Below are 26,653 nucleotides of genomic sequence, written 5' to 3' on the forward strand. Positions count from 1 at the left end.
TGCCTCAGTGCATTAAAAGGACACTTTTGCAGCATGAGATAGTCCAAAAATATTAAAAAGAGGATACAGTTTGTCCTTCACAGCATAGGGGCACCTTAGCAACTATGCTGCAGTTTAAAAACACCAATATAAGAGCCCTACTGAAGACCCAAAAAAAGGGTACAGACTGTTTCCAGAAAAATGGAACAAGTAGACCTAGAGGTGATGACAACCAGCAAAGACACATAACTCTTCAAAATCGCCATAGCATGGCTTCTGTGTCAGCCTCTGCATGCCAGCTTCCATAGGCCTGCCTCCCTGCCCTACCCCCTTCTCAGTCTGTCTGGATTTATTTGTATGTATTTTTATTTTTAGCACTATTTCATAATCATAGCAATCTATTAAGTATAAAATACATTTAAAAATTTGAAAAAAAAGGGGGAAAACAGCATACTTGGGAATAGCAAGGCGGAGGAGAGGAGCAAACTCCTATATAATACTGGCTCCTGCTTTGGGTTTAATTTGAACTTTAAAAGAGGTACCAAAAGTGCTGAATGCCACCCTCAAAATATATTCAGACCCTTGGACTAAAACCTGGAACAAATTCACCATAACTCCTCAACTGCCACTGTGTGTATCTGTGTTGTTGTTATCTGCCTTCAAGTCATTTTCAACTTAAGACCCTGTCACAAATTTTTCTGGGGCTGAGAGTACCACTCTCCCTGTAGGTTTCCATGGCCAAGCAGAGAACTGAACCCTGATGTCCAGATTTGTAGTCCAATTCTCAAACCACTACACAACTGATACAACTTCAGTTACTATGCTTTCATCTTATGGAATCCTGGGACTTGTAATTTGATGAGATACTTATAATTTTGTTGAAAGAAGCACTATAAGTACTACAATTTAAAGGAAAGTGCCAAAGCTCTCTAGCTGAAAGTTTGAAGTACCTCATCAGTTTTCTCGGTTTCAAAAGATGTGGGGGAGAATAGATATATGGGTGCTGGACTGTGGGTCTATGTGTGTTGTGTATGTCCCTCTGCATTAAGTGTGTATGTTTTAGTTGGGGGCTTGAAATGGTGAGAAAGCTTTGTAGTCCCACTTATTTTACAGTTTGGTCACAATAATCACTGGCATGTGGTGTGAAAGGTATGTACACAGATAATGTGTTTCCCCAGCCAAAAAAGGTTTCCTCCGTTTCAGATTGATAGGTACAGTGTTCATGGTGCAACACTGGTCAGGACATTCAATTCTTCTGAAAAGATGTCTTCTATATGTTTCTGGAAAATGTATGATTCAGTAAATATACTGAATAGCAAGTCATCATGCTCCTTTCCTGCGAGTTCAAAGAAACATATCCCATGTGAAAAACAGAACTTGCATCCAAAGGGGCGAACTCCAGGGGCCAGCTATGCCTTATTATTGCCACATCCAGCAGCATTCTTCTGTAGATGGATGAACATGACTTTCTGTCTCAGCATGTAAAAGTCTGTTGTAGGTGTAATTTACAAGGCATATACATACATACATACATACACACAGAGAGAGAGAGAGAGAGAGAGAGAGAGAGAGAGAGACTTACCTATCCCTTCAGATATATAAGTGAGCTAAGAAGCTGGTACTGTATTTCCTTCCACCGTGCAAATAACCTGAATGCCTGCTATTCTATTTCACCACTCAGTTTGGCTGAACACTGATGCTATTTCTTGTGAATCATTCATATTTGTTTTTAAAAAATCTAAGACCTCAAAACTCAGATAAAAGTGTGAAATTCAGTTTTTCTGATGGACTTTCTGAAGACTAACATATTCCACAAACAAATGGGAGTGGGGTGGGGTCTTGAAAATCACTAATTTTCAAGATACAGACAGACTTGTAGTCACACACAAAAAAACTTTATTAAAAATAGCTTGACAAACATTTAAATTTTAAAGGAAGACACATATGGTGGGAGGAGGACAAGAAGGGGAAAGAGTGAATGAGGATGGAGCAGGGAGAACTTTCACCTCTTGCCTCTGACAATGAGGCTGAGGCTGTCTCTTGCAATATGAAAAAATGGAGCCAATAATATGCATGAGGAAAGAAGAAAGTATGGACATGACCCTATGAAAACTATGTTTCAAAACATATCTTTCATAGTATGGACGTGACCCTATGAAAATGAAGCACTTTTACATCCCATGGATTTCAGGGAAAGAATTAAGCATGTGCTGAAATCCTCATGTAAAATTAACAGAAGTAACAAGTGCATAACATTGGCTAGATTGGCCCTTGTGGCTTTGTATGTAATCATTGACCTTTCTTTCCTTTACTCCTGAGGCTCAGCTTCCTTTGTTTCTTCCTCCTTTTCTTCTGCAACAACTGTCCCTGTGGAGTAAAAATAAATAAAATGTATTTATTTTGAAACTTTTAAAAAAGTCTTTCAGTTATTGCCTCTGAAGCAATGAGGCCAAGGTTTCCCCTGAAACAAGAAGACTGCAGAAAGAATGAGAACATTCCCATTGCCTTACTATTCCAATGCTCTTCCAGAAAACAGAAACTGAGACCTGGAAATTTTCCACTCTGCTCTAGCCCCACACATTACAACAGTTGTGAAAACACAGCCTCCATGGGCAATGGTGTATTGAGGAACAGTCTGTCAGCATTTTTTCCCAATCATATGCTATGGTGCAAAGTAGTTCAAAGTCTGTGGATTTGAAAGTGGACAATCCTATCTGTCAGTAGAAGGTTGGATTCCAGGCATTTTTGTATTTTTAGATTATTCTTTCTGCCAAAAAAGATCACTTTGCTCCAAGTGCCAGTTACATTAGGACTACAACACTGAAGGGAAACATTCTAGCTCAATCTGTTATTTGCAGGTAAGGGCAGCTGTACTGTGGATTTGGGCTTCACATGTAAGTCATATCTATTATTACAAACTACTATTGGTTGCTTGCAGATCATTTAGAGCCTTATAGCATTATTAAACAAATCCAACAGGCAAACAAAAAAGCAGGTTTTTTTCCCTCCCTCCGCATGACATCACTTTTTTGTTCTCTTCCGGTTGTAAAACTGTGGGCGAGGGTCGTAAAAATGTCCCATTTGCCAAGCTGACATAATCCATTTGGCAAAAATTACTCTTTCACAACACTCTCCCAAGCTTTTATTAACTGAAGGGACTGAAAACCATGTGAAGGGGGGGGAGCATGTGCCTTTTTGTTTGCTTGTTTAATAAGGCTCTTAAAATCAGAGTTCAAGATCTTTTAAAAAAATATGTAATATTTAATTGTGTTCAACGACGAAACTTAATAACTCATTGCACACTACCTATCTCCCCTCCCTCACCTGGATCCACTTTCTCTTCTTTAGCTGCCTCTTCCTCCTCTTCAGTATCTTTAGGTGAAATTGTCACTTCAGTGGGTTCTGTTGACTCTGCAGCTGCCTCAGTACTTTCTGTCAAAGCTTCAACAGGAGTTTCACCAGTAGCTGAAAGAGGGGGAAATAGGAAGAGTGAAAGTATTACTGGCCTCTTTAGCTGATTTATTAGTTTATTTGAAATAAATGATTCACTGAATGAAAGAGCTAAAGAAGGTATCAAGATGGAAAATATATAATACAAAGAAATCAACAAGAAATCACATACTAATTTTATAAATAGTTAACTTTGGCCCAGTACATACCGCCAATAAGCGGCGTATTAGGGCCGATACTAGGGTTAGGGACCACGCAGCAACTGCATGGTCCCTAACCCTAGTACATACTGGTGCTGTTACAATGGCACTGCCATTGTGACGTAAGCGCCATGCGGCATCCACACGCCGCCGCACGGTGCTTACATCATGAGTGCGCCAATGGTGCACTTGCAACATCACCACAGAAAGAACCCAGAAATACCGAGTTATTTTTGTTCCGCAGTAACGGTGCACCATTTGGGGGCTGCGCCGTCCCTGCGGAGCAAAAACGGGCATCGGAAAGGTGCCATTTCTCAGCGGTCTGTCCCGGGCCTCTATTAACTTTTTGTCTTTTTTGTGGAAAGTAGCTAGTATAAGTTAAATGACCTAGAGAGATTCAATGGTCAAACTTTTATCGTTTCCATCTAATGGCTTGGGCCCGAGTTACTTGAGGGAACGCCTCTCCCTACACAATCCGCCCCGCACTCTCTGAACATCCAGGAAGAATTTATTGGAATATACAAAGACCAGACTAATTACAAATTCCCATAAAGCGTTCACAGCCGCGGCCCCCACACTCTAGAACAACTTACCGGAAGAGATCCATCTCGTCACCACCTTAGAAGCCTTTAAGATGGCACTTAAGCCGGATCTCTTCCGGCGGACCTATCCACCTGATCTTTGATAGTGGATCTTATAGAATTTTCTACACCTGATTCAACAGTACAGAAACAGACAACAATTTGCCTACGATAATGATTGTATTGCATTTCGGTGTGTTTTAATTGATTATTTTATGTAGTATGGCATTGTCTAATTGTATTGTTGGATTTTATCAGATGTAATTGTGCCTCAATCCGCAGGGAGAGGCAGGAAATATAAATAAATGTTGTTATTATTATTATTATTATTATTATTAATGAGAATCTACGGGAAGTTTAAATTTCATAAGTGTGTAATCTGATGATATACCATGTCAATAATTTATGTTAGTATTATTGTTCGAGCCAAAATCATTTAGAATTCTGTAGTTTTTTAATGTAAGTTTTACAAATGTAAAACAATTAAAAAAAGTATCACTGGCCTGCAAACATTCAAGAAGTATCTTTCAGTTAACAGTTCAGTGAGTAAAATGCTGTCCCCAACTTTGACACCATCAGCTTCCTTTCCTATTCTTATATATCTCTTTAAAACACTATGATTACTCATAGGTTTGTTTCCTTTGGGCAAAACTTCCATTTTCTAAAAGAAGATCTTTTTCTTCTAATGCTGATCATTATCTCTGCTGAGGACTTCTTGGTCTCTGAATATCCTTCCTTCATATGCATTCTAGCTAAGTTTCTATTAATGTGGTTTTGAGTATCCTCCAACCATCACTGTCCTTTCAGTTCATTCTCCTTTTTTGTAAAGTGAAGGAATTTCCTCTTTTGAAGCCAAATAAGGTGCTAGCATTTCCTGGCACTCTCCCATATATATAGAAAGTTGTAACTAAGTGCATCACATCATGTGCTTATAGCCTTTGTCTATCTAGTGTAACATTTTAAAAGTGTATTCTTACTATGCTAACACATTACAAAACTTTGGTCCATTTAATTTATGAGGCCTGCTGAAATGAATATAAATAGCATTACCTCTGTGCTTGATAGTCTGCTCCCACAACAACAACAACAACAACAACAATAAATCAAACCTGCGGATGGTTCCTCAGATGTTGGTTCCACCACTGCCGGTATCTCATCAGTTGCTGCAGGAGCTACTTGTGGAGGAGGTGGTTCTTCAGGTGCCCAGAGTGTTAGCTCAGTAATCTTGGTTGCTTTCCACTTGGGAACCGCTGGTACCAAAGTTTCCTCTTCCTCTTCTTCTTCTGGCTTTTCCTAATGAGATATACCCATGATGACAGGGATTGAAAAAAGGAAATGAGCAAGCCTATTTGTGATCATTGCTTTCTGTTTCAGTGAAATTTACATGTATAAGCATACCCCATAACTCAAGTTCTTTCCCAATCCTAAACCATTCTAAACCTAGTTACACCTTGTTTGAATTACTGCAATATGCACAATATGAGGCTGCCTTTTTGGACTATTTGGAAACTCAAAGTGGTTCAGAATGCTGCACCCAGGATGCTGACTAGCACTAGTAAGAGTAAGCAAGTGACTACTATGTTACAGTAGATACATGGGCTGCTAGTCCATTTCTAGCCACAGTTCACAGTACTTGTTAGAAGAGGGAAAGCCCTAAACTGCTTGGGGCCTGGCTTCTTGAAAGGCTGCCTTCCCTCACAAAGCTTGCTTGGGTGCTAAAATCTTATAGAGTCCATTTCCTCTGTCCTACAACATCTGATGAGTTTGGCAGAAATCTGAGACAGGGCTTTTTAAGTGGCTGCTCCCAGACTCTTAATGTGTATATCACATTCTTCAACCAAAGAGCAACCTTCTTCTAAAGGAGAGTTAGATAATATTAAGAAATACTCCAAAGTAACTGTTATTTCTCCCAAATTCATTTTGAGCATATGTCACATGCAAGCAAACCATGCAAAACCACTCCATTTCAAAGCCAGAGGGCACCTGTGTAGTACTAGGTTCTGTGTAGATAAAGGTTTCAATGACAGGTTGCTTCTCATAGTTCTGAACAGAAGGCAGGTCTTTGCTACTACTTCTCTTGCTTTTGGTTTGTGTAAGCTAAGAATGTAATGAAAAGCAACCAAAGTGAACTCTAATTCCACTATACAAAAGTTTTGAAAAAGAACTTTAAAACAAGAATTTGTTGGGAAAAAATGCATTTGTTAAAAATGGAAATTGCATCCCTGGAAGAAATGGAAGCTTGTGATACATGAGTCCCCAAAGAGTACAGCTACTTCATAAAAGAATATTCTGATCAATGGATGATTGTTGCTTATAGCTCTGAGCAAAAAAAGAATTCTTTGCTACCTCTTTTGCAGTACTGTACATAGATAGGGCAGGAGGCAGGATATTTAATTGAATTGAACAATTTCAGCACATTTGCATGGTAAGAATTCAAACATCACAAGACAAACATCAAGAAGAAGGTTCTCATCTTGGATGCTGAAGCTTTGCAATAAATGAAGAGCTAGCTTAGATAACCATTTACTCCAGGTCAGTCCTGAGCTACAACTGATGTTAGGATGAATCCACTGTGAACCTCTGTTCTACATTTCTATTGAAATGAATGGAAACAAATGAAGTACACTACTCCCACATTGCTGGCGAAACGTCAGGAATAAACTCTTGCAGAACATGGCCACAAAAAATGAAGTACACTGCTGTTACTTTGAAGAAGAATCAATATAATGACATGCTAAAGCCATTGGATTCTGGATCCCAGAGCATTCTCCTACTCTTATCAAATACTGATGGCTTTACTATGTCATTGTATTCATTCTTTTTCAAAGTAACTTCCTAAATTCTCAGAACTGGGACACTATTGTCAATTGAGCCCCCAACCAGCAGTTGACTTGCAGCAGAACTGTGTAAAAGATGTATGAAAGATGTTCTGAGAAGCTTTGTTATTAAATGTTAGCATCCTGGTCTTATTTTACCATTTTCAACTCACAGATTCGTGTCAAAAGTGATCCCACGAGAAATTATTACTTTCCCTGGATGGAATCAGGATCTCAGACTGTTTTTAATTCTGGGTATAGATTAGACTTTGAAATGTTTAAGGTGAATAATTCCCCAAGTATGAATCTTTTTCTAATCTATACTAAAAGACACAGTCTTGTTAGTCTGGATCAGTATGCAAAAGGATCTTGTAGCACTTTTGAGACTGAGAGAAAGAAATTGGTAGCACAAACTTTCATAGACTAAGGGGTTGTACAAACTCTATGCCGCCCCTGAACGGGCTGGTTGGCGACACAGCAGCCACACGCCATGCACCCAACCTGCTGGAAAAAGAAGCCCCCAGTATAAGCTTCTTTTCCCAGCACTACAGGGGCGTTATAAGAGCTGAGGCGTGCCCTTATGATGTCCCTAATGCGCAGTGCCATTCAGGTGCTGTGCATGAGCGATGTCATCATGGCATGCACTGTCTGTATGGGCACATGCCAAGATGGCACCCGGGGCATGTGGCAAGGTTTCTGAGCATGTAAACGCTCAGCCCCCATACAACCCTAGTTCAGGCCCTAAGTCTGCCTGTCTATCTAGGCCCTAAGTGTGCTTCATCAGATGCATAGAGTGAAATGCCTAGGGGCAGACATTTATATTTATGTATGAGCAGATTGTGTGTAAATGCAAAAGTTGTGGGTATGGTGATGAGACAAGTTCAGTTGAGTCATTGGAGGTCATTGGGGGACAAAGATGGGGGAAAAGATGGTGCCTAAAACCAAGGTGAGTAGATAACCACATGCATGATGGTAGATGGTGGTGGGAGTTATTGGAATGTATTGTGATTCAGGCTGGAATCAGAAAGATGTGTGAGAAACTGGCCAAGAGAGCCCTCATGAGGCTGGATTATTAATTACTGTTATAAGATGTGAAGTTTGCCAGGAGAACAATGTGTGTGTTCAGCCCACTGTTGATGGTCTGGTCTTTGTGGATCTATTCTATTCTGCCATTTCTCTTTCCAATAATTCTTTGTAGGGGTTTGTTTTTTGTCTTGCTGTTGTTGTTGTTTTGTTCAAGGACTGCTTTGCCCAATGTAGAGAGATGAACATTGTTGACAGAGGGTGGCATATATCACATTAGAGGATGAGCAAGTGAAAGTACCTCTAATATTGTGAATGATGTGATTAGGTACTGTGATAACATTTCACAAGTAGATCTTTGGGCAGAGTTGGCATCAGGGTTTATTGCAAGGTCTCAATCTGTCACCTCATCACCATAACCAAAGTTTTACATTTCTGCTGCTCTATGATATAAATGTTTGTTCCTAGGCATTTCACTCCATGCATCTGAGAACAGGTAGACTGAGCCTATGAAAGCTTATACTATCCATTTCGTTCTCTCAGGGGTGAAGCAGACAACCAGGAAAGCATGGCCCCAGGCTGCTCCGGGCACAGGCAGATCGAGTCCACGGCAACTGCACAGCCCACTCCAAAAGGAGGACACTGCCACTGGACCCAAGCCACACCACCAGGAGCCGGATTATCCTGTCTCCTTTTTGCTCAGGTCTAAAGAACTGGAGCCTGGCCTTGGCTCAGCTTCCAGCCATGTTGGAGATGTGCATCGTATAAATGGCACACCTCCATCATGGCCAGAAGCCACTTCTTTTGGCCCGGGTGCTTTGGGTCTCAGTCTCAAAAATGCTACAAGATCCCCTTGCTTTTGACCAGGAACTTCTAAGTTCAGAATACAAAAGCTGTGTGTTCTCAGTTTGTTGTGTGGCTGTTGTTTTTTAGCATGCAGAGCATTACCTTTCCTGTAAAGACAAACCTGAGCCTTTCTCCAAAAAGAGAATAAGGTGGCACTCTGTTCAGTGCACCGGACTGAAAGACATTGCACTTTGAAAAAGACCACCCCTGTTGTTTTATTATCAGGGGAGCTTATTATAGGATTATTTGGTATCTATACCAAGCAGAGTGCAGCAAAGTCAGTGCAATATGAGTTTGTGATAGAAATAGGAGAAAATACACAAGACGCTCTTGTAAGATTAAAAAAAAGAAAGAAAAACTTACAATTATTTCCCAAGAAATCTAGCTTGTGATAGTAAAGGAGATAAGATTATCCAAACTTCAATAGAAGGTTGGCTCTTATGTGTGGAAGCTGACTAGTGTGCATCATGAGGCAGGAGCCTCATGGTCACCCCCATCCCAGACAAAGGGAAACAAAGGATTAAATAACTTTTGGGAGAAGGGAGAAGTGACCTCTGAAGGTAGGAAAGAAGCAAAAAGGCTTGAATACATAGTTCAAAGAGAGAGGTGAAACAAAATGGCAGGCATGCTCCCGAGAGTCCCCTGTCTTACCAATTACACTATATAAGTGTTGATGCCTTTTTGTTTTGAGCACTTATGTACTACCTATATCTTTGTATACATTTAATGTAACCACTAGGATGTTATGTGTATAAGGTAAAACTGGAAGAGGATGTGGGATACTGTGTGCAGCTCCTAATCTATGTAGGGATTCAAGGTCAGATATTGGATACTTATTTATCTCTTACCTGGTGAGCACAGACCAAATGACAGAAACTGAGGCGAGGTACAGACCGCCCCTTTGGGGTGGGCCTGCACCCACCCCTTTTTTGCCGGGTCGGAGGCAGGGCAGCCTCACCGTCAGCCCTTGCGGCTCCAACCCGCGCTTCTCCAGGCCACGGGGAAGCGGCAAAATGCTGCTTTCCTGTGGCCTGGAAAAGGGGTGTCTTTGGGGCTTCATGCTCCTGGAAACCCGAGGAGCCTCAGCCAGAGCAGAAAGGGACCGCTCGGCCCCTTTCTCCCTGGTGCCGTTCCCGCAGCCGTTTGGTGGCTGAGGGAATGAGGAGCCCTCCAAAAGGAACTCTCTTTCGGAGCTCCTTCTAGCGCCGCTGTTAGGCTGCCACAACCAGCCTGGGCCGGTACGAACACATCACACCCACATCGGGCCGTTTGGACACGGCGCAGCTGTAATGTCATAATGGCGGTGCCTGTATACACAGGGCACCGCCATAATGCTGCCGCCAGCATGTATTAGGGTTAGGAAGAGTGTACATGCTGCACGCTCCCTAACCCTAATACCGGCGCTGGTACATCGCTTTTTGGCAGTCTGTACCTGCGCCATAATTAGTATTACTACTAGGAATTAGTATTATCAATTTCTTGACTGTATAAAGAAATTTTCTTTAAAAATTTGCTGTTTCAATCTTGCTTTATAGGTTTACTTTAAATATTCACTCTTTCAGTCTTACAGGATAAGGATAAATAAGGTGAAGATAATAGATAAAACACTTTCCAGCCATTAGTATTATTTAAGCTATAATAATTACCTCATGAATGTATTCACCATGTTGTTCACATCCAATATCAAATATATACTTCCCAGGACCCATTGGCTATTTGAGAAGAGGAACAAAAATGAGCATCATTCTGAGAGCATCAAATCCTAAAACAATGTACTTCATACTTTGGTATTTCTCATCCATATTTTTCTGGATTCTACATAGGAAAAAAGGTAGATCTATAAGCTCCCCCTCCCAAAAAAGAGCACAAAATTAAATGAGTAGAAATCTGCTTCCCCGTGGCACCGAAAAGGGGTGTCCTTGGGGCTTCATGCCCCTGGACACCCCAAGAGCCAGAGCCAGGGGAGAAAGGGGCCGCCTGGCCCCTTTCACCCTGACATTTCCCCCACATCCGTTTGGTTGCTGTCAGAATGATGTGTGTGCCCAAAAGAAGCTCCTGGGGCAGCATGGAGATGTCATGCATGCGCCGCACCATTTGGATGCGGTATGTTCATGATGTCATCATGCCGGCCTGCATGTGGATGATTACACCGCCACCACGTGCTAGGGTTGTGGGGCGTGCGGTCACTCCACCCCCATGCAACCCTAGTATATAACCAGGCCAGTGTTTACCTGAATGGAGAGCCTTCTTTACACCTTCGTGCTCAATGCACTAACGCCCAAATTGCTTCTGTGTGGGAAAGTGTTGAGGAAAGTGCCCTATGCATACACACACTATCACTTAAGGGAGAGGTGGAGAGTATGTCTATAAATTATGTTGAAGTGACTACTGGACTCTGTATGCTCAGTGAAGCACATATAGAATGAAAGATGTTCTCAGTTGGATACCATTTCTAACATACGTACATTTCTATTCACAAACTTCCCCTGGTATCTATGGTTAAGGTGAATAAGTTCAGCAGATCCTTCTTGCTGTCCATTTGCCCAAGTGCCGACGTATTTAGAGCCAGTTAGTGCATAGAGATATGTTCCCTGTCCATGCCTATGAAGAGACGAAAAGTACTTTCACATAAAACAGATGGAGACCTCTGATTCTAAGCACCAAAACTTTCCCCCTGAGGTTGGAACTACTGAAACCAAGGCAATTTAAACAATAACTTTAAGTTTATTTTCAAAATTTATTGTCTACATTGCAACCAACTACACTACCTGAAAACTGGTAACTTTGGGATTTTGCCCACTGGTTTAAATTAAGGCTATAATTCTGCATATATTTACCTGGCAGTAACCATTCTGAATGCCACAGGTCTTACTTCCAAGTAAACACGTATAGTACTTTACTGTTAGCTTCACAATTCAAATTTATCCATTTGTGTTGAGCTGCACTTCTCCTGAGTTTAACTACTTTCACTTTACTACCTGACTGCTTCATTGTCCTCTGCTCAGGTGTGAACCAATAAACCAGCCTTTACTCAGTGAGGGAGGAGGCTTGGGTACAATTGTGTTATATGTCAAAGTCACTGTTCCATTCTAGAGGACATGAGGGCTATATCCGAAGTGTCAACCATTCCATAGGAAAATTCTCCAGAGCCCTAAAGAATCCATTAGAACTCATTAACCTCTTAGAGGGTGCTCACAATATAATAAAAATATATGTGAGCATAAAATAATAACACCAATGAAATATGAAAACATAGTGGAAAACAAAACAGTCACTAGATGTACTTAGAACAGGGACTATAATGATGATCAAATATCAACTATTACAGCAAAAGAAACTATTTGCAGACTTCATAGGAATCATCATTTGAACCTGAAATGATTGAACCACTCTCCAGTGTATGTGTCTCCATTCACGTAGTAGTAAACTCCATTGCCGTGTCTTTGGTCCTCTACCCAGTCTCCTGCAATAAACATAATCCAGATTTTACTGCTCATGATAGAACAATCAAGAGCAAACTGAACTAAAAGAATCTTGTATGAATAAGAGTGAATATAAAGGAATAAAACTGGAAAGTAGACGACTGTATAAATAAGCATTTCCTAGAATAAGAATGTGGCCAAAAGGTACCACAAAACAAATACTATCTTAACTTACATCTCTACAAGGCTTTTTGTTTTTGTACTACTGCTGGCAGTGATGTGCTGAACATTGGAAAATACATCAGAGTAGTTGTAAATACTTTCATCTACTGAAAGTAATCTTCCATTGCAGGTCTGTGAATTGTGATCCTCCCCTCCAAGTTATATAGGATATCCAATAAGGATTTTAAAAAACTGTTTACTTCTTTGAGCCCATGACTATTGTGGAGAGCAGACACAGTTGGGCCAGTGTAGCAACAGCTAGTTGGGAAAGACCTGGCAACAGCTAATCAAATTGAAGGCTAGAGATGAAAACTAGGTCAGTTGGTGACAGAGCGAGTTAGATAGTTTTGGTTTCAGACAGTTAGAGTCTGATTGTGTGAAAGTCCAGAAGTGAGAGACTTGGTTCTAATATAGTGCTCCAAGTGAGGGAGTTGCTATTTTGATATCCTGAGAGATAGGGTTAGCCTGAGAGCTAGTAGAGAAATAAGGTCAGAAAGATAACAGTAAAGGAGGACGGTGTGAGAGTCCTATGTGTTCTCTACAAAGAGAGAGAGAGAAGTAACCAAGTGTAACTAAGTGTAACAAACTGAAACAATAACAAGTGCATATAACCTAATAACATAATAAGTGAAACCTTGTTTAAAACCATTCTGTCAAACAAAGTTTTATTGTTATTAAATTACAAGCTTGTCTGTGGCTGAAATACGTAAACATGCTACTAGGTATTATAGGAGAGCTGGTTCTGGAATAAAAGATAGGGCAGTTTGGGTGGTCATCATGACAAATTGGTGGTAGCGGTGGGATGAAAAGTCCCAGGGTGCTGTCAGAGAAGAAACTTAGTGGTGAAGAATAAAGTGATAGTGACAACTATAGCCAGTGTGGTGTTGTGGTTTGAACATTGGAGTAAGACTCTGCAGACCAGAGGCAAACCTCCTTCTGAACAAATCTTCACAAGTAAACCCCATTATAGGTTACTTTAGGGTACCATAAGTCAGAAATAACTTGAAGGCACACAGCAACAACAAACCATGACTATAAAGTGTCTTCAGACAGATCTCCTGAATCATAATCCAACTTCATGTTGCTGCAGTATCTGGGATTATGGGACCATGCAAACTCTGATTTGGGGGCAGAGTTGGGGCATGGCGTCCACATGACACAAGCATTGACTCCACCCCCAGGGCAGCATGATGCCATGCACCACTCTACATGGCGTGTGGTGTCACAGTGCTCCTCTGACACTGCATCCACACGACGCAACGCTAAAGGAGCCCCTTAAAGCCATAGTGCCATGGCTATCGCACCCTTTCCAGGGCTCAAAAAGGGGCTGCTTTTTGCTGCTCCTTTTTGCGCCCTGAAAAGACCAGATTGGGGCTGTGGTGTGAGATTGCCATGGTCCCAATCTGGCAAAAATGGAGGCGCTGCAGGTCACCCCTTAGGCCAGGGGTAGGCAACCTTTTTGAGTCGGGGGCCAGGTTGCTGTCCCTCAGACAACTGGGGGGCTGAAGCCGGGGGTGGAGCTTCCACCCTCCAGGGGTGGAGCCACATGCCGGGGGTGGATCTTCCACCTTCTGGGGGCGGAGCCACATGCCAGGGTGGAGCTTCCACCCTCCAGGGAAGGAGCCACAAACTGGGGGTGGAGCTTCCACCGAAGCATCATCATCATCATCACCACCACCACTATCATTGTTACAGCAGACCTTTGTTACAGCACTTTGGAAAGTCACACTGTCTCACCTTCATAAATAATAAAAATAATTAAATGAAATAAAAAGCAATAATAAAAATAATGAAATAAAACAACAAAAATAAGTGTTATATATTTTTAAAAAATAATGGAAAAAACCCAAGGCAGACCTGAAATGACTCACATTTCCACCTCCTCCCCCTCTTTCTCATTGAGAGGGCATTTTGCAGAAAGAACACCCAGGGCAAGTAGTAGTAGTAGTAGTAATAATAATAATAATAATAATAATAATAATGGTACAAGCAAAGAAATTACTAAAATGCAATTGAAAATAAACTGCAGCAAGCATGCACAGTTTCAACCCAGAAAAGCCACAAGGTGCTCAGAGGGGATTTTGCAGAAAGAACACCCAGGGCAAGTAGTAGTAGTAATAATAATAATAATAATAATAATAATAATAATAATAATAATAATGGTACAAGCAAAGAAATTAGTAAAATGCAATTGAAAATAAACTGCAGCAAGCATGAACACAGTTTCAACTCTGAAAAGCCAAAAGGTGCTCAGAGGGGATTTTGCAGAAAGAACACCCAGGGCAAGTAGTAGTAGTAATAATAATAATAATAATAATAATAATGGTACAAGCAAAGAAATTAGTAAAATGCAATTGAAAATAAACTGCAGCAAGCATGCAGTTTCAACCCAGAAAAGCCACAAGGTGCTCAGAGGGGATTTTGCAGAAAGAACACCCAGCTAACCCCCTCCCCCAATGAACCAACCTCTGGCTTTGCTGTGGCTGCAGCTGCTGCTCTGGCTCCCTGGCTCCCTCACTCTGTACTCCTTCCTTCTTCCTCCTCCTCCTTTCCCTGCTCTTAGGGAGGAGGAGGGCGGAGGGCGAGGTGGAGCCTGCTGCAGCCCCTGGAGCCCTGTTGGAGTGCTACAGGGGCTGCACCAGGCCTCCTACATGGGCGCCGCCATTTTGTTTTTCAAAATGGCAGCCGAAATCTCGAGTGACCTTTGCCATCCTGAGCGGCGAGAAAACAGGGGAAATCGGCAGCAATCGGCGGCAGGACTGCGCAGGGGCCGGTAAGAAGGCCTTGGCGGGCCGCATCCGGCCTGCGGGCCGCAGGTTGCCGACCCCTGCCTTAGGCGGTCTGCATAGCCCCTATATAAGTGTTGCCCTTTCAGAAAACTCATCGTGATAACACAGATCTGTTGTTATAGAGCAGGAACCTTGGTGCTGGATTTTTTTTTCCTTCCTTGTTCTGCTTCTCTAATATGCTGGGGGAATTTTTAGCAGCTAGCTTGAGAAAAGAAAATACTGTTTCATATTTAACTAGATCAGTGGTTCCCAACTTGAATCTCCAGATGTTGTTGGGCCTCAGTTCCAAAAAGGTTCAACCAGCACAAATTCTGGGAGTTGTAGTTCATAGGATCGAGAGGACCCAAGTGTGGGAACCACTGAATTGGACACAAAGACATTTCCCTGCAAGTCTGGAAAGTCAGTATGCAAAGGGATCTGTAACATCTTGGAGACTAAGACCTAAAACACATGGGCAAAATTACGCAGCTTCAGGCAGCGTTGGGGACATGCCGTTTACATGATGCACATCCTGAATGCAGCCTGCAGCTGCACTGAGGCCACATCATTTGCAAAGAACACTCCTTCCAGCGGCCTGGTTCAGAACTGCGGCAGTGGCCCAGATTAGGACCAGGCACATGTAGTTGCCATAGTCCCTGCACGAACGGCACTAGTGTAGTTTCCCACCGCTCTGTTAGGCCCATCTGTTTTGGGCCTCACTGAAAGAAAGATGCTGGTAGCATGAGCTTTTGTAGACTTGAGGCTACTGTAAACATGCATCTGAGAAAGTAGGCACAAGCATACAAAAGCTCATGCTACCAGCTTCATTTTTCATTTAGTCTGAAAGTGCTAAACCTTTACATACTGAATTAGGCACACATACAGAAATCTGCTTTCATATGCATGTTAAGTATACAGGTACAAACCTGAACTGATTTGTCAATGCCAGTACTATAATAAAATCTTTAATCATTTCTTCTCCGAAATTTCTGATGAGACAAGTCATGAGGGAAAGCAAAGCTATACAAGGCAATCCTATACATCTCTGATCAGAGGTAAGATGCACTGAATTCAATTAGGCTTATTTTCAAATACAGGTAATTAGGCAGGTATTCTATAGCCATAGTCATCTTTTGCCTTGTTGAATCAATGTCTGCTACTCATTTCATTGTTCCTCACCATTGCATTTGTTGTTTTATTCATTTTATCCTTTCTTTTTCTTTTTAAACTTTTATTTAATATTCTTGCAATATACAATACAATACAATACATAACATTTTCCTTTGTACATATATATATATTCTTTGCAGTCTAATATCTTGTATCTAAATATCATTTTATCCTTTCATTCATTCATTCATTCATTCACTTACTCACACAGACACGCATGTGTTTCACTAGACGTCAAAATGCTTGCAATTAAATGTGAAGAAAAAATGCAGTTTATTTTCATATTTAGATCCATCTGCAGACATAAAATCATCCACAATTACATCTGAACAACAACAACAAAATACAATTTACCTTCATATTTTGATCCATCTGGGTAAATAAAGGTGCCCTGGCCATGTTTTTTATTATCAATGTATTCTCCCAGGTAACGTGCACCATTTTTAAATCTGTATACTCCCTGAAAAAATACACATTGTAAAATATATCAGTTTTCTAGCTGGACAGCTCCTGTTTGGCTTTCCAGCCACCCCACTTTATTCTACTCTTGTCTTTTCAATCCACAGGCTCCTTTGACCAACCAGTTATACTTACTGCTGTTTCCCTTCACATGCACACTAGTCTTTGACATTTTATTCCCATCCCCCATTTTTTAAAAACTTCTACAAACCTTTGGACTCCAAAAGGCCTAGACTTATATGTACATGAATACATACAGTATACGTGAGGTCGACTTATAGTTGATTATATACGGGTAGTTAAGGTGGTATTATTTTAGCTACAAAGAAGAGGTTGACAGCCACTACTCTTACACTTCCGTTTCTCCTTCCGTTCGCATACTGTCCTTCGTACGTATCGCCATTCGGTAGCCGGGCCTTTCCGTGTCCATGCCGTTCGCCAGCTTCATTGCGTTCGCCTTCATATTCCTACTTAAAATGAAGAATTGCAGTTATGATTCTGAACCATCCTGTTCAGAGAAGTCTTCTCAGGCATTGCATAATTGTCACTTACTACTTGATGTTCTTTTGATGCCTGTTTATCAAACCATTTCCTGTATTGCTATGTACTGTATATGCATTATCCTGCTTGAGAGTATGTATTTCCCTGGAAGAAGATTAACCATCCATTATGAAGCCAAGCCCTCCCTCCAGTCCATCTGCCTAGTTCCAGGCCTCGGAGGTTGAGAGGAACTGCTGGACCTCTTACCCTTTCCCTCCACCACTCCCTTCTCCTTCTCCTTCTGTGTCTTGACTTTTTAGATTGTAAGCCTGAGGGCAGGGAACCGTCTAACTAAAAAGATTGTTTGTACAGCGCTGTCTAAATTTACAGTGCTTCATAAATAAAGGTTAATAATAATAATAATAATAATAATAATAATAATAATAGTTAAAAACGAATGAATGAATAATCACAAAAGTGATTATGTGATCAGCGATTGCTAAGAACAAACCAGGGAATGTAGCCACTGTATAAGAAATCAGACTATTGGCCCATCTAGTCCAATACTGCCTGCCTCCATTAACTATGACTGTGCTAGGATTAAAGTGTCAGTTCCTCTGGTGCCACAATTGTCTTTCTGGATCTCATTGAGTAGTATCACTACCGACGTGAGCATGAATGAGGCTGAGCATTTTCCTAGTGTTCAAGGAGAGATTGTGCCAGTCATAAATGGAGATGCCAACGATTAAACCCAATGGACTTCTGTGTGCAAAGCATTACCTTGGACGCTAGTGTTCACTGGTCAAGTGAAATCAATGTGTATACAGGCATTTACTGTTGTGACCTTTTTGACTCTGTAATCCCACCTCGATCCCCAGGGAGAGATGGGAAATATAAATTATTATTATTGTTATTGCTATTATACCTCAATTAACAAAGCCTCTGAGAAAGAAGCTTCTTCTCACTAAGTCTTTCCTGCCCACTTTTGTCTGTTTTCAATAGCATTAGGAATAACATGGGTCCAAAACACACTGCAGAAACAACCCAGTTTGAGACCGCTTCACTGCCCTGGATCAGTCAGGGAATCCTGGAACTGTAGTCTATCGTGGCCCTGAGAGCTCTCTGATAGAGAACTACACTTCCCAGAATCCCCCAACACCGAGCCAAGGTAGGTGAAAGCGGTCTCAAACCGGATCATTTCTGCAGTGTGCCTGGACCCTCCTGAGTCCCTCTGCCTTAAAGCGGCCCAGCTCCCTCCTGCCTCCCCCGCACCGACCCCAAGTCGTTCTCGGCCTCCTCCTCGATCTCTCGGAGCCCAGGTCCGACATGGCTCCATAGGCCTGCCGTCGCCATGGAAACGGCGTCATCTCCTGCTGACATTGTTATCTCGGGCGGTCGCTATGCAATCGCGCTTGAAAACCCTCGCTTCGCCATTGGTCCCTCCCGCCTCGGCAGTGGTCCCCGAAATGAGCCCTGCTTGAGGGAACTCTGGACTCCAGCCCCCAGGAGCCCAGGTTATTGGCCGACATGGCAGAGGCTTCTGGGAGATGTAGTCCAGGTCCTTATCAAAGGGCCTGCGCTGGGGATGCTCAGGGCAGGGGGCTCCCTCTTCTCTCTCTGGCAAGGAGCCTTCGGTGCTAGGCTGCCTTAACGGCTAGGCGGTATCTATTCAGAAGTACCCAGCAACAGTATTACATGTGACATTATTTTAGGCAATTAACAAGAATGAACACACACACACACACACACACACACACAGAGAGAGAGAGAGAGACTGCCCAGCAGCCAGGAAATTATTAAGAGAATAGGATATAAAATAATAAGTATCATAAAAAAATATATAGAGAGAGAGAGAGAGAGAGAGAGAGAGAGACGCCCAGCAGCCTAGGAATATATAATATAAGAAGGAATATATATATAAGCATTATATAAATAATATATGAGAGATATAAATATATAAGAGAGAGAAGAGAGAGAGAGAGAGACTGCCCAGCAGCATAGGAATATTTATTATTATTATAGTTTAGTATTTTAGGGAAATTAATAATAAAATTCAAATATATAGAGAAGAGAGAGAAAGACGAGAGGAGAGAGAGGAGACGCCCAGCAGCCTAGGAAATATTATATTATTATATTATATTATTATTATTATATTTAGGGTATATATATATATACACAAGAATAATATAAATATATATATATATATATAGAGAGAGAGCGAGAGAGAGAGCCTTGGAATCTTTATTATATTTATTATATTAGCAGTCAAGGAAGCTATGCAGGTATAAAGGAAACTAAAAAACTAAGCTGCCAGTCCAAATAATTAATTAGAATTATTATTTTATGATTATTTAAGGTAATATATATATATATAATATACATACAAACAAGGAGAGAAGATAGATAGACAGACTGCCCAACAGCCTAGGAAATATTCATTATTATGTATTTGTTATTATTGTTATTTTATTATTTTAGGGTAAATTAATATCTTATATATATTACACACACACAAGAATATTAATTATATATAAGATAAGAGAGAGAGAGAGAGAGAAGAGAGGATTGCCCACAGCACTAGGAAATTATTATTATTTATTATTATTAGCAGGCAAGAAATATCATGCAGGTATAAAGTGAAGCTTAAAAAATCTAAGTTGCCCAGCAGTCTAGGAATATATTATTATATTATTATTATTATTATTATTATTATTATTATTATTATTTTCGGATAATATATATACAAGAATATGCCCAGCGAACTAGGAATATTTATTTTATTATTACTAGTAGTAGTGAGTAGTAGCAGCAAGGGATATCTCAAGTTAAAATGAAATTAAAAAAAAAATCCAAAGCTGCCCAGCCTCAGGAATAATTTTTATTATTATTATTATTATTTTATTATTATTTGGGTAATATATATGAAGCGTGCAGTCTCACACACACACAACATATATATATAAAGACTGACAAACAGTCTGGAATATTTATTATTATTATCTACTATGATTTATAGCAGCGGGAATATCTATGCAGGTAATAAATCATTTTAAAATCTAGGCTGTTTAGCAGTCTAGGAATGTTGTTGTTGTTATTATTATTATTGAAGTCTTGGAATATTTTAATATTATTATTAGTAATAGTAGCAAATGAATACCAGTCAGGATATTTACACTGGATATTATAGGGCCTGAAATAATATTCTAAGTAATCAGGTGCCCGTAATCTAAGAATTATTATTGTTGTGTTGATATTATATTAATTTTGGCAATCAGTACTTCTCCAAGATGGAGAGGAAATGATACTGAAAACGGCCTTTTGTGCATGTTATTATTTCAGGAGCCTTGCCATAAATGAGAAGTTCAACATTTTAATCAATTATTAAATATTCCAGGGGTGTGTGGTGTGCTTGTGTAGTTTTGAGAATTTAGCCTTCTCTGCACAAAGCTCAGGCGCACAACAACAACTAAACTTCCAGAATACCCATAGGATTCAGCAATGGCAGTTAAGTGATGTGAAACTGAATGCACCCTTTGGTTGCATTTGCTGCTCAGTGTTGCGCAGTGAATCTTGCACCAGTTTTGAATAAACCCACTATTATCATTTTGAATAAACCCACATGTGAGGATGGCAGGTTAGCAAGTACAGTTCCAGATGATCCTCCTGTGCCACAATGGCTGCTGTAATAAACTTTTCCCCCTTCTTTTCTTTTGGGTGAAGAGCACAGGGGACCATTTCACACTACATACGGTCATTTATGACTGGATTTTGCTTTAACTGCCAGGCTGCTTCCTGTAGATTCCTGGGAATTTTGGAAATCACTGTGCTGCCATTTTTCAGACCAAATACTGTATTTCAGACCTAATACGTGGGCCCTGGAATCAGCTGGGGTTTGGTTTCAAGATCCCCATAGATATGGATCCATAACCATGGATGCTCAAGTCCAGTAAATGCAATGGCCTAGTAAAAATGGTGTCCTATAGAAAATGGCAAAGTCAAGATTTGCTTTTTGGTTTGTTGGGGGGTGACGGGACGGTATTTTCGAAACCTGGATTATTTAATCTATGGGGGCCAACTATGTATGATTACCACAGAAACAGAAGCTTTTATAAGGTTCAACCCAGAATGTATTATTTTGTGTGTTGCATTACAGATAACAGTGGACAGAACTGGGGTAAGTTCTTTTTTCTTTTAAAATCTACTGATACTGATTCAGAAGGCCGCTTTTCCTACTGGTGTTTCTCCATCGGTGGGAAGGATTGTATATGTGATTTGCCTGTCATCTGTTGACTTGCCTTGTATACATGCAGCACTCTACCATTGCAGTTGGACAACAGATTCGTGTTAGACTCCTTTTAAAATGTGACAGCCCCATGGCTTTCTAAATAAGCAGGCTTTCTTTGTGAACCACAGAGGATTTACATGTTTGGGGTAAATTAAGGACTTTGAACTTTATTTTTTGCTTTAACATCCTCAGTGTATTCAGTAATCAAATCCTCAGAACAAAGTATCTCCTTAGACCCCAACCTTACACTTATAATGTGTGCGGGGTATTGCCAGGAAAAAATGCTCAGCCACCAGAAGACCCTGCTTCATACAAGATTTCCATAATAATAATATAAAAAATAAAACAACAACCTGATAAATATTAGCAAATTGCAAATAATATCCAAAACCTTGATAGGACACACTTAAGTATATATCAGTACATCACAGACTTAGAAAGCTGAATTATTAATACAGCAATTATTTCCATTGCACTGTTATTATTTGTTGTTCTACATCTTAAAAGTCATTTCTGATTATGGTGACTCTAAGGCAAGCCTGCCATGGAATTCTTGCCATGACTTGTTCAGAGAGGGTTGGCTTTGCTTTCCTTCTCTGAGTATGAGAGATGTGTATTTACCAGGGCCACCAGCACCGGGTTTACATGGCTAAGCAGAGATTCAAGCCTAGTCTCCAGAACTGTAGTCCTTAAAACACAATCAGTTGTACATTTTTAATACCAGTATTAATATTCATGATAAAGAGGGCCTTTGGTTTCAAATGGGGTTTGGTTCCAGGACTCTCTGAATACCAAAATCTGTGGATGCTCAATTCCATAAATACATGGTGTCCTTATATAAGATAGCAAAATCAAGGTTTCCTTTTTGAATCAATCTATTTATTTATCTATCTATCTATCTATCTATACTATCTATCTCATCACCATCTAATCCTGTTTTCAACAGCCTGGGAGGTTGAACCATAGATAAGGAATCCATGGATGGCAGAGGGCGACTGTCTGGCAAGACTGTATTCAGGAAAAGCTTGGGCAACTCATTTTGCTTGTGATGAAGGAATTTTTTTCCCTAGATAGATGCTGTACCATTTTTTGTTGGTGTGTTGTTTACGTAATTGATTAAAAGTCTTTGTGTTCATGCTCACAATCCGCATACAGGAATAACCATCTTGACACCACTTTAACTGCCATGGCTCAATGCTATGGAATTCTGGGGTTCTAGTTTGTGAGATATTTAGCCTCTCTGGTGCCAGACAAGCTACATCCCCAGAATTCCCCACAGCAACTGAGCCATTCAGTTAAAGCGGTGTGCAAATGATTGTTTCTATATAGTGCAGCAGATGCATCTTACAGTTTATTGTAATGGTAGATGTAAATATATCATGAGTATGTGGAGATTAAGTGACCGATATAAATGTTGGCATATACTTCCATAGGGAAGGTTGATTTGGTTGAAAGTGAAATGTGTTACTGAAAATCCATGGTGACATAGGGAGTCAGGCGAATAGAATCTGGAAGAAGACGAAGGTGTGGAGGTGAGTTCTGAGGATATGCTCTGTGAGTTCTCTATTAATGGAAAAGACAAGCTGCACTATACATGTCATCTGCTGAGGGAATAGGAGTGAAATTCTATCAAACCTTTTAAGTCATGATCATAACTCTGGTCACTGCCAGGGTTAGCTCTTAAGAAACAAAAAGGAACAGCCTGATCCGAGAAACTTAAGAGAAAGGAGATTAGGGTATAGAAAACTGATAGGAGCAATATCCAGAAATAATGCAAAAACAATTAGGCTGGACCATGGACTGGCATGGCTAGCAATATGGGAACTCACAGGGTTGTTGTTGTTGTGGGTTTCCAAATTCATTTTGGAAAAAATATTAAATGCTTTCATTAATTTTATCTCTTTGCTTACAATGCAGTAAGGCTTGTATGATTATACATGATGTGCTTCCAGATGTAATAGTGGTGTGTGGGTGTGTTGGTGTGTGTGTGTGTGTGTGTGTGGTGTGTTGGGTTGGTGGGGATTTTAAGCAGCATCGGTAGAGTTGAGCATTGACTTTGACACTTCTCACCCAGCCATGGAAACCCACTCAGCCTCAGTGGAAGGCAAAGACAAGCCTCTCTGATCAAAATCTTGCCATGAAAACCCTGTGGACAAGTTTTTAGGGTTGCCATAAGTCAGAAATGACTTAAGGCACACAACAACGAACATCTATTCACACCAAGGAAATAAATAATGTCGCTCCTCTAGAAAATGGCATTACAGTTTTACATGGCCTTTGCATCTGGGCTGTTCTGAATTCGGTCAAAGCATGTCAGTTCACAGTGCATCTCTCCATCTGTTTGGGAAACTGGTTACAGGCCCCTTTCTTTCAGAGGTCAGCACTGACAGCGAATGTCTATTAATCAAGAAGGAAACATTTATTATTTAATAAACAACAAACAGAATGCCGGTTTTGCTTTCAAGATTTGTTGTGGCATAAACCTTTGTCAGCTTCAGTACATAAGATTTCTATCTGCAACAAACGAATGTTTCTGTTTGCGGAATTCACAAAGAGTAACACTAGAGGAAAAAGCAGAAATTGATGTCTACTCCAGGGACATTTCATATCCACAGCATTTTGTATCCATGCTTTTAACCACTCTGCTTGAAAAATTTTTTTAAAAACAAAAATCCAAAAGCAAACCTGGATTTTTCTTTTTTATTACAAGGGAGACAATTGTGGAGCCCTGGTGGCGCAGTGGTTAAATGCCTTGTACTGCAGCCAGTCACTCAACCAAAGGTTGGCGAGTTCAAGACAGCAACAAGGGCCGAAGCTCGACCAGGCTTGCATCTTTCCGAGGTCGCTAAAATGAGTACCCCAGACGTTGGGGCAAATTAAGCTTACTGCTAATTAGCTTACTGATGTTCACTCCATGATCTTTGGAATAGCGGTATATAAATAAAACAAATTATTATTATTATTATATTTATTATATTATTAATTACCCCCCACTGCACATAACAGGACTTGAGCATCCACAGATCTGGACCTTGAAACCAAACTCCAGCTGATACAAAGGGGCCTCTGCGTAAACTCAAACTCAGTTTTTGGGAAATAGAGGATTTAACTTGGGGTGCTATGAAAGTCTGTATGCAAAAAAGGATCTTCGCAACAGCATTAATTCACCCCCCCCCCCCCCCGACAGTTTCCCTAGTCATAATCCTGTCTGTTGCTGGAAAGGCAAGCTGCATCTGTTCTGAAAAAGCATTTACCTTCTCACAATGGAAAAGTAGTGCAAGGTGCAGCTTCCAGTTGTATAGACGCAACCATATGTTTGTTTAAATATGTATCTTTTATTATCGTGGTCAATAGATGATTCAACTTCTAGCACACTGAAATTTATATACAGAACAGCAAGCCGTACCATGGCTATGTGAATCCGAAGTCCTTAGTATTCTCAGATCATGAAGCTGTGTGGAAGAGGCTCCTATGGCAGAATACATCTCTAGCCCCTGGAAGGGAAAAGAGGTTATTCCATTCTATTTATTATGTATTGCACTTATATCACTAATAATAAATAATAAAAAAAAAAAATAAAAATTTATTTTATATCCCGCCCTTCCGGACGATCAGGGGGGGGGTGGGACGGCTTACAGCTGACAACAAGTGCAAACAAAGTAAAAGGTTAAAAACAAATACAGTGGTACACCCGGGTTACGAAATTAATCCGTTTAGCGGAGCCATTGTAACACAAAGATTTCGCAACCGAAAACCATAGGCGGATAGCGCTAAAAGCCCGTATTTCGTTCGAAAAAGCGCCGAAAAGCACCAAAAAAAATTTTCGTAAGCCGAAAAAAAAAAAAACGTAAACCCGGAACAGTTTTTTCCTATGGATTTTTTCGTATACCGGGAATTTCGTAAGGCGGTGCTTTCGTATCCCGGGGTAACCACTGTACATCAATCTAAAAAACATTAAAAGCCCTTGCCAACCTCATGGCCACGGAAGAGGAGGGAGGCCAAGGATATTTAATCGGGAATGCCTGTGAATAGGAAGGTTTTGAGGTCCTTCTAAATATACCTGCCTTTCTCACCAAAAAGCGATCCAGGAGTTTTCAAAAGAACCATATAGAACATTAATATTACAAAATTTAAAAAGGGAATTGAAGCATCGTCGTTATTAAAAACATGATCAAAGTGGCTAAAACACTTAGAAACATGTTAAAAACACAGTTTTAATGAAATTTAAGTTAAGAGCCATTATTTAAATTTCACATGCGCCCTGAATCAAAGGTCACCACGGTTAGTGCAAAAGAGGTTCCTTGGAGGGTCAGATGGAACGGAGAGGAAGAGTTGTGTGTCATCAGCATATTGAGGGCACAAAATCACCAGCCCTTGGATGACCTTCCTCAGTGGTTTCATGTTTAAAGATTAAAGAGTCTAATGGGCAATGCAGAATACGTACAGTAGTGGCCAAGGTGGTCTGACATGTAATTATAAGTATTATTAGTATGGAAGTAGTTTGCTTTTTCTTAACAACAAGGTTCTTCATAGGGTTATTGTTATTATTATTAGAATGCTATTTCTTCAGAGCAGGTCCTTCATTGGAGGTGAGTATAATAATAATAATAATTATTATTATTATTATTATTATTATTATTCATCTGATAGTTATTTCTTCAGAACAGGTCCTTCATTGAAGGCGAGTATAATTGTTGTTGTTGTTGTTGTTAATCTGATATCTATTTCTTCAGAACAGATCGTACTTTGGAGGTGAGTGTAATTATTATTATTATTATTGTGATCGCTATTTCTTCAGAGTACGTCCTTCATTGGAGGTGAGTATAATTAATATTACAATTAATCTGATTGCTATTTCTTCAGAGCAGGTCCTTGATGGGAGGTGAGTATAATTAATTTTATTATTATTAGAATTAATCTGGTTGATATTTCTTCAGAGGAAGTCCTTCATT

At 40.4% G+C, this 26,653-nt stretch overlaps 1 protein-coding gene across 1 annotated transcript; it reads right to left on the reverse strand.

Annotated features, from left to right (window-relative positions):
* Positions 1-1,865: 1,865 nt before the first annotated feature.
* On the reverse strand, positions 1,866-18,744 carry RSPH1 (radial spoke head component 1). The gene is given in 10 exon segments (XM_042456058.1): positions 1,866-2,346; positions 3,304-3,444; positions 5,320-5,503; positions 10,542-10,607; positions 11,361-11,496; positions 12,268-12,358; positions 16,832-16,937; positions 17,290-17,404; positions 18,693-18,726; positions 18,729-18,744. Coding segments are annotated over 10 exon segments (948 nt in total). The 3' UTR covers positions 1,866-2,287.
* Between the last annotated feature and the right edge of the window lie 7,909 nt (positions 18,745-26,653).

The sequence above is a fragment of the Sceloporus undulatus genome, chromosome 3 (genome assembly GCF_019175285.1).
Source record: "Sceloporus undulatus isolate JIND9_A2432 ecotype Alabama chromosome 3, SceUnd_v1.1, whole genome shotgun sequence".
In the NCBI taxonomy this organism is placed as follows: Eukaryota; Metazoa; Chordata; class Lepidosauria; order Squamata; family Phrynosomatidae; genus Sceloporus; species Sceloporus undulatus.